Here is a 12,649-nt window from a genome sequence, read left to right as displayed (position 1 = left end):
TTCAAGGTGCGCAAAATGGCATCATTTTCCTAGTTGGACAGGAACGGTCAGCCGAAAGTGGCGCAAAAAGCCGGGACTCCGATGCGAAGCGGGAAACAACCCCCACTAACCGAAAACGTTGAGAAAACAGCTTAGCAGCAAAGTCGAAAACTAATTTTTATCAACATGGAAACAATCATACTCCTAATAATTGGCAATTTGAAAAGGTAGAGTGTTATTTTTGTCACAGAAGTGGATGCGTATTGAAACCTTGCAAAGTTGATATTAAAACAGGCTTCCAGGCAACAAATGAAGTTCAATGAACTATATAGCGTGGAAGAGCCAGAAACAACCAATTCTGACATTTGAAACAAAAACAGAAAATGCTGGAAAAACTTAGCAGGCCTGACAGTATCTGTGGAGAGAGAAACAGAGTTAACGTTTCAAGTCCGTATGACCCTTCTTCAGAGTCATACAGGCTCAAAACGTTAAATCTGTTTCTCTCTCCACAGATGCTGTTAGACCTGCTGAGTTTTTCCAGCATTTTTTGTTTTTGTTTCAGATTTCCAGCATCCGCAGCATTTTGCTTTTACAATTCTGACATTTATTCATTATTCAACATGAAAGTTGGGAAGACAGAGCCAATTATTGTCACAGTGCAAGTGAATGGTGGACCCTTAAAAATGGAAGTAGACACGGGTGCTTCTATCACTGGTGTAGGGGAACACACTTTCAGATATTTAAATAAAGGTGCTCAGCAATTAAAGTTGGAACAAACCTCTGCCAAGTTGAAAACGTACACAGATGATGAAATCCAGGTAAAAGGTATCACCAGAGTGACTGTTTATTATAGACACCAAACAGCACAACTACCAGTGATGGTATTAGAAGGCAGAGGACCGAGACTTTTAGTTCGAAATTGGTTGTGGGAAATTAACCTTGGTGGCCAGTGAGATTTCAAAAGGAAGCAGAAAGAGTTCCTGAGTTGGAAAAGGAACAAGGCATGGTCCTTCAGAAAGAGCCTGGAGAGTCCAAGGACCACAACTGGATGAAAAAGGAATGTGTAGCCATTCAGCAACCTGAAGAAATGAAGAGTGTCTTAAACAACGACATGGAAGAACAGCAGAAGAAACTCAAGGAGACTCTGCTGAATGACAGAGTTCAAGATGAAGTGAGTGAGCTTCACAAAGAAAAGGAAAACCTGTTGAAAGACCTTCACACACGACAAGGATCTCAGGTCAAAGTTTGTACCTCTGGGAAATTACGAAGAGAAACGGGAAGAATTTAACACCTCTTGTTTTCTGAACAAACTGAAGAATCAATTGGCAGAGAAGATGCAGCAATGTTCAAGGTTCCAGGAGGAAGCCAACAGATACAAGAAGGAGACAGAAGAGCTGAAGAATCAGCTGAATGAAGCTAAAGAGGATTTGAAAGCAAAAGTCGTAAAATTTTCCAAGATGCGGGTAGATAATGAAATCATGGGCAGCTCAACTACTGAACTAAGACAAATTGAGATGTCACCTGAGAGAAGTCTGGCCGACAGTGAAGTTAAAATGAAGGCCGACACTAAATGCTGTGGTAAAAGAAGGAGATAAAAAGGAAGAAGGTCCGAAAAGACCATAGAAGGTGGGAATGAAAATGTTACTAGGTGAATTGTTGGAAACTAGACTTTGTCATTTCCAATTTCACTACAGAACAATCCCCCACACTATGATAGGAGCATCACCTGCAGAATTACTGATGAGACACCATCTTCAAACAGGATTAGTCCTGATACATCCCAATTTGGAGGGGAAGGTGGAGAAAAATCAAGGGAACCAAAAAGCGACTCATGATTTGCATAGTCGTGAGTGACAATTTACTGTTGGAGAAGCAGTATATGTAAGGAATTTCGGTGGAGGACCATAGTGGTTACCTGGTAAATGATGGTGAATGGTCCTGTGACCGGACCATTGTCATACTACGTGGAAGTGGAGGGCTGGATCACCTGTAAGCATGTGGATCATTTAAGAAGAAGGGAGATACCCCAACAAAATGATGTTCCACCTGTAACCATTGCTGAACCTGTGGTTCCTGTTGAAGTTGCTCAACCAAGGACAGACATGCCCGACGTCTCTGTCAGAGTGGAAGACACTGAACTGCCTGTGCCTAATGAGGTACCTGAAGTTAATGCGGTTCCAGAGAATGTGGTTCCTGCAAAAGAATCAGATGTCATGGAGCTACAACATTCCACATCGATCAGGAAACTACCTGAAAGACTGAACTTGTAATTTCATGACCTGTGTAAATATTTCAATGTCGTGAGATAAATATCCTTGTAAATACAGAATGTACAGAAAAGCTAAAGGGGAGGGATGTAGTAATTATAGTTTTGATAAAAGTAGGACTGTAGCTTTAAGAATAATCCTGTGTTGTAAGATTCACATGATCTGTGTAAACCAATGAGTTAGCAGCGCAGGGAACCTCTAAGGGGGAGTTTTTCTTTAGTTATGGAGCTTGATGCGCACATGTAGTTGCTGCTGCTGTCTTGTAAATAAAGTTAAATATGCCCACCAAGGAAAGTTGCCTGGAAAATCAACTCTATAACAGAAGGTATTCAAAAAATATAAAGGGTTTTGATGAAGTGGACAGGGTGGAATTGTTTCCAGTGACAGGAAGGTTGGTAATTAAAGGACACAGGTTAAAGGTATATAGGAAAAGAAGAAGTGACAATATGAAGAAACATTTTTTTACACGCAGAAAGTTGTTAAGATCTGGAATGCGTTGCCTAAAAGGGTGGTGAGAGCAAATTCAATAGTAACTTTCAAAAAGCAATTGGATACCTACTTGAAGGAGGAAAATTTTGCGAGGTTGTGGGGAAAGAGCAGGGTTTTAAAAAATTCATTCATGGGACGTGGGCATCGCTGGCTAAGCCAGCATTTACTGCCCATTCCTAATTGCCCCTGAGAAGGTGGTGGTGAGCTGCCTTCTTGAACCGCTGCAGTCCATGTGGTGTAGGTACACCCACTGTGCTGCTAGGGAGGGAGTTCTGGGATTTTGGTTCAGCGACAATGAAGGAACGGTGATATATTTCCAAGTCAGGATGGTGAGTGGCTTGGAGGGGAACTTCCAAGTGGTGGTGTTCTCATGTGTCTGCTGCCCTTGACCTTATAGATGGTAGTGATCAAGGGTTCAGAAGGTCCTCTTTAAGGAGGCTTGGTGAATTCCTGCAGGGCATCTTGTAGATGGTATACACTGCTGCTACTGTTCGTTGGCAGTGGAGAGAGCGAATGTTTGTGGATGGGGTGCCAATCCAGTGGATTGCTTTGTCCTGGACGGTGTCAAGTTTCTTTGGTGTTGGTGGAGATTCACTCATCCAGGCAAATGGAGAGTATTGAAGTCTTGAAGGTGTTGGATAGGTAAGATGTAGAGAAGATGTTTCAAATTGTGAGGAGCCCAAAGTCAAAAATATAAGACCATCACCAATAAATCCACTTGGGAATTCAGCAAAAACTTCTTTATCCAGAGAGTGGTGAGAATCTGGAGCTCGCTACCACAGGGAGTGTTTGAGGTGAATGAAGTGAATAGAATCGATGCATTTAAGGGGGAACCTAGATAAACACATGAGGGAGAAAGGAACAGAAGGATATGCTGATAGGGTGAGATGAAGACAGGTGGGAGGAGGCTCATGTGGAGCATAAACGCCAATCAGATAGGCCGAATGGCCTGTTACTCTGCTGTACATTCAATGTCATTCAATGTAAGCTGACACTACTCACCCGTGACTTGTGGCGACTGCACATGCCTGAAAGTGTCCTTATTGCAGCAATCATCATCTCTGGCTTTTTGGTTTCAATCAGTTGCATCAACAGATTAAGACCATTGTTTTGGAAAATCCGTTCAGCTCCTGCATCTTCCCTCGCCAGTACAATCAAGTTATTTGCAGCCTGGTAAAAAGAAATCAGTAAAAGGGAGAAAATTTAACATTTGTACGGCAAGAATTTGTGTGAACTAGTAATCTCAACACAGCTGGCAACAAGCATAACTTGACATTATGACTGATTGAGAATTTCCTCCTGTTGAAAAGTCAAAAACTGTAAACACCATTGGGTGGAATTGTCCCAGATTCGCACTAAGTGTGGTAGCGGGCGTGAAGAAAGGTGTTTTACCCGCCGGCTGCAGTGGTGGGTTTTTGCGCCGCATCGTCCCCTTCCCGCCTCATAAATTATGCAATCATGGGAAACATGCCGGATTGCTGGCAGGGCGGCCTATGATTCGCCCGCCCTACCATCACACCATGCCGCAGGTAATCCGGGCGTCCTATTTAAAGGGCACCCCTGCACAGAGCTAACTCTCTCCAAGGGATCGGAAGCTGCTGGAAAGTCAGGGCTGCCAAAGGAAGGAAACATGCTGCCCCCAAATTTAGCGACGCCTCCCTTGCTGGACACAGTGGAGGCCCACCATGAAGTCCTCTACTCCCTCTCTGGGTGAAGACCAGCAAGGTCACCAATCCAACATGGCAGCGGTGGTCAGCGGCAACACCCCAGAAAAGAGGACAGCCACCCAGTGCCGAAAGAGGATGAATGATCTCCTCCATACCGCCAGGGTAAGTCACTCTTTTCATCACTCTCAACTCACACGTTCACAAACCCATCACACATCCACAAGGTTCTCACTCACTGCCTGTTCAAGGGACATCACCATTCACTCTCTCTCACACACCTTCATCTGTCCTGCAGGTCATGTCTTCATCCCGTCCATGGCACACCTAACCAACCACACAGCATCGGGAAGGGATGTCTGTTGCACTCCTCAGATTGCAAGGCACAATGGAAGAGTCCGTCCGCCTTCAGGCTGAGGTGAAAGCGCCGGCATGTCAACGCATCGAGTCAACAGTGGTAGGATGGCAGCCACCATGAGACCTTGGTGAAGGACATCGGTCCTGCACTTCTGCACAGGCTGAATGCCATCGCTGACGCCATAATTGGTGGCCAACAGTGTCAATGCGATGGGGGTGCAGGGCAGCTCGATCTCACTCCAGCTTCTCCATTCTCCTCAAGGAATCAGCCAGGAGCCCTCAGGCACCCATAGGAAGGAGGATCAGCAGGTGTACCCAAACCACCCCCCACTCCCTGGAGCGATTCCCCCAGGTGACTCTGGGAGTGCCCGGCCCATCTGAATTGCCTCTTCCTGTGACTCTAGTAAATCCAGCTCCACAGGCCGAGGAGGGTGCCACTGCCACACAGCAGGATCCCAAAAGCAGGCCAGGGCCCTCCAGGTCTCGGCCCTCCAGAGGACACCTGCCATGGTCATCACAGACAGAGTGCAGCAATCATCAGTCTGCCTCCATCTCCACTGTGGATGTCCAGGGAGCACCAAGACTTAGCGGCAGGGTTAGGAAGGTTAAGAAGATACATTTGCACAGCCTGGGCACAGGTGTTAATCACTTGTACACACTGTTTACTATTGTAAATAGACTCCCAAGAATGTCTCCTTGCCTGTGGCTCCATGAGGGATACTGGTCTAAACTTTAATAAAGACATTGTAAAGGGCTGTGAGCACCTCCCCTAGTGACTGCACCATGGTCACCTTTCGCAAAGGGATTCTACAACTTACCCAGTCAGCCAATTGCTCTGCTTCCCCCTAAAATGCTCATTAATTTGCAGTCTGAGCCATAGGGGTGAAATGTTTTGGAGCATTTGGTGTCACATTCATGCTTGTGCATTGCTTAACTAGTCAGAAAAGCTTCAGAGGCCCGACTCCAACAGAGCTGCTGCTGAACGGTCTCAGCTGTGGAAGATTGATCACTTCTGACAAGCTTTTCCAAATATGTGGCCACTTCCCTCACCCCCCCATCCCTCTCCCTCTGCACCCCTCACCCACCCACCCCGGCATGTGCTTGAATATTTCCTTCAGCCTGTGCTGCCTTGGACCCACCACTCTCCCCACCAGCCCGGCCTCACCCGCACTGGAGCCCTTGCCCCGGCACAGCACTGAAAGCCTGCCGGGAAAAAGCGACTTGCCTGTGCCCCACCCCCTCCCCACCCCCGGAATGCACGGCGCCTCTTCCCTGATGTCCTACGGGCGATGCTCGTGAGCGCTGCGCAAGGTGGCGCGCACTTATCTCCGAGCCGTTCCTTCACTGTCGCTGGGTCAAAATCCTGGAACTCCCTCCCTAACAGCACTGTGGGTGTGCCTACACCACATGGACTGCAGCGGTTCAAGAAGGCAGCTCACCACCACCTTCTCAAGGGGAATTAGGGATGGGCAATAAATGCTGGCCCAGCCAGCGATGTCCACATCCCATAAATGAATTTTTAAAAACGTTTTAATTGTGATTTTTAAAAATTTGTATCAGCATATTAAAACTTAATTTAGGATTATTTTATAAAATATGTGACAACAACTTATAGTGCCAGATAATTTGGGTTTAGTCCTAGTTACACTTGAAATGGATTCTGCAGATTCCCAATAAGCTGAGGTTTGTCCGAATGTGCGGTGCAGGTTTCCATGTGATTTGGAAGCCAATTGCATAGAAAGCAGGAAGTTTATAAGCAAACATTAATTAACGTAGAAGTGAGTGGTCCTGTCCCGCGATTGACCTAGGGGTGGATTTTATGAAGTGTCGTGGTCCCTGTGTGCCCACTTACAATCCCAATAACTGCCATACAGTAACTTAATGCTGGGAGCAACATAAATGCTGAAAGGCGAGACATCCACCCAAGCCCAGTGGGGAGTCACATCTGAGAGAGCTGCTGGCCAATCGGAAGACTAGTAGCTCTGGAGTCCCAGCAACTCCACCAGGAGCGGTGGCCACTGCTGGGACTACAGGCAGTCCCACTAAGCGAAGAGCCCAGATAAGTCTCGCCAGGGCCTGCCAACCTGACCCTGGCAAGGGGGGGGGGCTGTGGGGATTGGGGGCCAGGTTCAAGAGGCCAGAAGGGAGGGTTAAAGGAGTGGGGGGGAGGGGTGACCTTGATGTGCCTCCGATGGGCCCAAGGGGCCCTCAAAAGGAGGCTCCCCTCCCTACCTGACATCAGCTCACACAGCTAAAGCTGCGGGGCTTCCCGCATGGTGTGTCTCTCTCCCTGCTGCAGGTAAAATACTGGCAGAGGTTAAGGAGAAATAAGGTGTTCAAAGTCATGTAGGGATTTGTTAATAAGGAGAAACTGTCCAATTATTGAAACCCTTCATCATTTTGAACACCTCTATCAATTCTCCCAATCTCCTTCTGTGCTCTAAGGAGAGCAATCCTGGCTTCTCAAGTCTCTCCACTTAACTAAGGTCCCTTGTCCCTGGTACCATTTTGGTAAATCTACTCTCGACCCTCACTGAGACTTTGACATCCTTCCTAAAGCGTGATGCCCAGAATTGGTCACATTACTCCAACTGGGACCCAATCAATAATTCATAAATGATCAGCATACCCTCCCTGCTTTGGCACTTTAGACCTCTATTTATAAAACTACGGATCCCATTAAGAGCCTTTTCAAATGTTCCTGCCAGCTTCAAAGAAATATGTACATTTAGCTCCAGGCCCCTCTGTTCCATCCCTGTGGTAAAGTGAGGTACCCTGTCCCTTTAAGAGAATGCAAGTGTACTGATCATGTGACAGCACTGACAAATCACTGTACAACACGGGCAACTGGGAACTGTAAGCCTAGCTCTGGAGGTTTCCGAGTGAGCACGTATGATCTAGCACACTGTCCTATGTCTCAATGAACCATCACTGTTTATTTTTACACCAGTCTCTCCCCGTTATTGGTTGCAAGCAGCAATTGATGAGAACGTAGGAAGACGTGCAGTTAGAGTTTGGTTGGCCAACAAACTCATTTACCCAAGACATAAAAATCCCCCTCTTTAAAATTGAGCTATTTAGTTCAAATACAGGAATGTGGGGAGGCCAAGAAAGAAAAGAGCAAATCCCGCCTTCAGCCAATGCAAAGAAAATTGAAAACTGGACAAACCTTTTCCTTCCTTTCTTTGTCAATGTCCTCATCAAGTAAGACCTCAAACATCCGTTCCACCCTGGAATCTGTGGAGAACTGAATCTTTAACTGTTGGAGGAGAACAATATATAGTCATTTACTCAACACATAGCCAGTAAAATGTTTAATTTGATAAATTAGATAAAAGGCAAAGAAACCAGACTATGGAAGAACCATTTCCCAAGGTCTAAAATCACATAGCAACATCTGTTTAGGAACTGACTCTTCACTCATTCAGTGGGTAATCTCAGAGCTTACACGCAAGTTTGGGACTGCTACATCAATAAATGTAGAATCACCACAGAACTTTATGGCACAGAATCAGGCCATCAAAATTATATTGAGCAACTTGTTTCCATTTTTACTTTGAAAAGCGGAATCCGTTTTGGTCTGAAATTTGGTAAATGGTCAGGTGAGCTCTCAAAAAAGAATTTCCATATGTGTTTCAGAGGGTTTGGGTGGGCATCAGTCCAATAGTACAGGGCATCGTCAATTATTATCTCGTGCTCGCTTTCAAAATGTAGCACTAAAGCTACGCACTTAACAAAAAAGCAATGAATTCTGCACCTTGTCCTGGATGTCATGATTCAGGCGCCTCAATGTTTCTTGAAACGTCTTGTTTTTGGGCTCCATCATTGCACATCTCTGGACATCTTTGAAAGCTTGATCAAGCTTCCCCAGTTTTTCCAGTGCCTGACTACGCCTGTAGAGAGCTTTGATATCTGACGCATCTACATCAATAGCTAACAAAAGAAGCAATTTGTTATTTTTTTTAAGATAAATATTTATCACATTTCTTTGCAGCACAGCAGCAATTTGTAATTGTATAGCGCCTTTAACTTGGTGAAACATTCCAATCCATTTCACAATAACATTTTCAGACAGTTTGACGCTGAGCCACATAAGGAGATATTAGGACAGGTTACCAAAAGCTCGGTCAAAGGGGTAGGTTTTAAGGAACCTACCCTTTGTTTTAAAGAACAAAAAGAGAGGAAGAGAGATGGAGAGGGTTAGGGAAAGAACTCCAGAGCTTAGGCACGACCACCAATGGTGAAGCGATGGAAATTGGGGATGTACATGAGGCCAAAATTGGCAGAGTGCAGAGATCTTAGAGGGTTGTGGGGCTGGAGGAAATATTACAGAGATAGGGAGGGAAAAGGGCCATGGAGGGATTTAAAAACAAGGATGAGGATTTTAAGATCAAGGCATTGCCGGATTGAAAGACAGAAAGTCACTTTACCTCTTGAGGCATCTGACGCAGCTGGCACATAATTTTCCTTTAAGGAAGAAGAAAGAATGAGGTTTTATTACGACCAGGTTTCATTATATTTCTGAGCCATCTTTTGTACCATTCACCATAATACAGTAGCGACATGGGGCAGAGCTTAACGTCCCGTGGGCGGGTGGGCACCCGACCCGATCGGGTGTAAAATTGCAGGGGATGATGTCGGGCGAGCGTCCCTATGTCATCGCGCACTCACACGATATTTCATTCGGCAGGAGAGTGCAAAAAGTTGGAAGCGCGCCCATCGACAATTAAGGGGATAATTAAGCCCATTAACAGTGCAATTGTCTGTGATTTTTATGGTCCATCCAACCTCACGGTTGTCGAACGGGCGAATCAGCCAGGCAGCCTTTACATTTTTCATTAAACCTCATCCAAGGGCGGGATGAGGTTCCTGTCAGGAAATAAAATTAAAATAAATATCTGGGGATGGTATTTTTATGAGGTATGCTTTCAGGTGCTTGATTGTGATGCATGGACATTGTTTTGCAGCTTTTCACAGCTTTATTTCATTATTTGCAGGTCTGCAGCTCCCTGAAGCAGCTGTCTGCCTTCGGGGAGCTCTCTCGCAGCGGACACCCGCGCCCACGATGACATCATCGCCCGCACTCTTCCCGCCCCCCCCACCCCGGCAGCGCTGAGCTCTTCAGCACACGCTTCACACTGGCTGGCCGTTAATTGGCCAGCCAGCGTGAAATTGCGGTCGGGGGCCGAATGCGGTTGGGGGTCCGTTTCCCAGCTGCTCCCGGGCCTGCTCATCGCCTGTGTCGAACGACCGAAAAATTCAGGCCATAGGCTGAATAAACAGTGAACAGTTTATGACCCTCCTGCCAGTAGAAACAGTTTCTCCTTATTTACCCTATTGAAGCCCTTTGTGATTTTGAACACCTCTGTTAGAACTGCCCATAACCTTCCCTGCTGTAAGGGGAACAATCGCAGCTTCTCCAGTCTCCCTGAAGCATCAAATCCTTTTTTTTTGGACTCTGGGACATTGACAGCCATGATGGTCATTTCAGTTAATGCATAATAGCAAACATCAACAAAAGGTTAAGAGTTTTTGAGATAACTCTGCAAGTTTATTGAATGACAATTTTGACATTGATCACTGGAAAGTAATTAATTATGTATAACTAATTATAATTAATGTATATGAAATGTATAATTAATGATGTATAATGAACAGTGACTTTACTTAGGAATAAATATATTCTGTTTTCTCGCTGGGTTACAATCCTAGCTGATGTTAATACTGGAAAAGTCAGATCCCACAGTGAAACCTGGCCTGATAGATCTTAACTTTTATGTTTTTTTTAGAAATCATGGAGGTAAATTCTTAAACAAATTGACAGGAGTCTGCTGATAAATTTTTAACACAAAGAATAAAACATTTATTAAACAAGAAAAATGAATTATTTTACACCAGACAAAAAGGTTGGAAAGATCTCAATACAAACACAAGAAAATGATTCAAATATTCACTTTTCCTTCATCCCAGCCATATCCTTACTGACACATGAAAATTTGGAAAGATAAAACAATTTATCCTCTCTATCTTATACTCTAATATTCAGGGTAAGTACGCGGTACATGTGAACCAACTGGCAAACTGTGGTCAGACACACCACACTCCAAAGTAAATGACAGATTTGACCAAAGTAGATTCGCTGGATTTGTCAACAACCTACCCAGAAATTTGTCACACCGTGAGCCAACCTGTCTCACTGAAACTCTGTCTTTCTCACAAGGGTTTCCAACCTACACGTTTAAAACTCGCCTGGGAATTCTTTCCCACACGTCGCCCTCCATCGGGCGGCTTCAAACAGGATTCGCCCCCAGGGTTTCAATCTCACCTCCTGAGATTTCTTTCTCCTGGATCCCCGTGTACACTCAAGCTTCACCTTCCAAGCACACTTTCAGATCTTCAGCTGTGCCAAGCAGAACACCACTGCTCCAAAGAGTACCACAGCACAGAGTCACCAACCTTCGGCTGTCCTCTCGGACCTTCATGCTTCTAAGTCCACTTTGCTTCAAATCTGCTCCTGCAGCTCTCTCTTTTTAATTCAGAGTCAAAAAGTACCCCGTTTGATTGGCACCCCATCCACAAACATTCACTCCCTCCACCACTGATGCACAGTGGCAGCAGTATTCACCATCTACAAGATGCACTGCAGCAACTCACCAGGGATCCTTAGACAGCACCTTCCAACATAAGAACATAAGAAATAGGAACAGGAGTAGACCATTCAGCCCCTCGAGCCTGCTCCACATTCAATAAAATCATGGCTGATCTTCTTGTGTTTCGATGTCCACATTCCCATCTAACCCCAATAATCTTTGATTCCCTTGCCTAACAAGAATCTATCTACCTCTTCCTTAAAAATATTCAATGACCCCGCCTCCACTGCCTTCTGAGGCAGAGAATTCCAAAGTCGCACAACCCTCTGAGAGAGAAAACTTCTCCTCATCTCTGTCCTAAAAGGTCGACCCCAAATTTTAAAGTAGTGCCCCCTAGTTCTGGACTCACCCACAAGAGGAAACATCCTTTCCACGTCCACCTTGTCAAGGCCGTTCAGGATCTTGTACACTTCAATCAAATCACCCCTCACTCTTAACTCCAATGGAAACAAGCCCAGTCTGTCCAACCTTTCCTCGTAAGACAACCCACTCACTCCAGGTATCAATCTAGTAAACCTCCTCTGAACCGCCTCCAATGCATTTACATCCTTAAATAAGGAGATCAAACTGCACACAGTATTCGAGGTGCAGTCTCACTAATGTCCTGTATAACTGCAGCATAACGTCCTTACTTTTATGTTCAATCCCTCTCGTAATAAAGGATAGCATTCCATTTGCCTTCTTAACTATTTGCTGTACCTGCATACTAACTTTTTGTGACTAATGTACTAGAACTCCTAGATCCCTCTGCACCTCAGAATTATGCAGCCATTCTCCATTTAGGTAATACTCTGCTTCTTTTTGTTCTTCCTGCCAAAACGAACAACTTCACATTTTCCCACATTAAACTCCACTTGCTAGATCTTTGCTCACTCAGTCAACCTATCTATATCTATCTGCAACCTCCTCATGCCCTTTCACAACATACTTTCCTACCTATCTTTGACCTATCATCTGCAAATTTACCATCTCTTCACTCCCCTCATCTAAGTCATTGATGTAAATCATAAAAAGCTGAGGCCCCAGTACAGACCCCTGTGGGACACCACTCGTCACATCCTGCTAATCAGAAAAAGACCCATTTATGCATACTCTCTGCTTTCTGCCAGCCAGCCAATCTTCTTTTCATGCTAATATGTTATCCCCCTATGCCATGCGCTTTTACTTTCCATAATAATCTTTGATGAGGCACCTTATCAAATGCCTTCTGGAAATCCAAGTACAGTACATCTACAGGCTCTCC

At 45.1% G+C, this 12,649-nt stretch overlaps 1 protein-coding gene across 2 annotated transcripts in view; it reads right to left on the bottom strand.

The window, feature by feature from the left end:
• unc45b (unc-45 myosin chaperone B) overlaps window positions 1-12,649 on the bottom strand; it is a 51,049-nt gene that overhangs the window by 33,177 nt on the left and 5,223 nt on the right. For both annotated transcript variants that reach the window (XM_078529838.1, XM_078529829.1), the window contains exons 3-6: window positions 9,187-9,223; window positions 8,514-8,689; window positions 7,926-8,015; window positions 3,738-3,905 (exon numbers count right to left, since the gene is read on the bottom strand). In XM_078529838.1, coding sequence (XP_078385964.1) covers window positions 3,738-3,905; window positions 7,926-8,015; window positions 8,514-8,689; window positions 9,187-9,223 — 471 coding nt within the window. The remainder of the gene's footprint in view (window positions 1-3,737; window positions 3,906-7,925; window positions 8,016-8,513; window positions 8,690-9,186; window positions 9,224-12,649) is intronic.

The sequence above is a fragment of the Cetorhinus maximus genome, chromosome 2 (genome assembly GCF_964194155.1).
Source record: "Cetorhinus maximus chromosome 2, sCetMax3.hap1.1, whole genome shotgun sequence".
NCBI classification, from domain to species: domain Eukaryota; kingdom Metazoa; phylum Chordata; class Chondrichthyes; order Lamniformes; family Cetorhinidae; genus Cetorhinus; species Cetorhinus maximus.
This window is presented reverse-complemented; position numbering and strand designations above follow the sequence as displayed.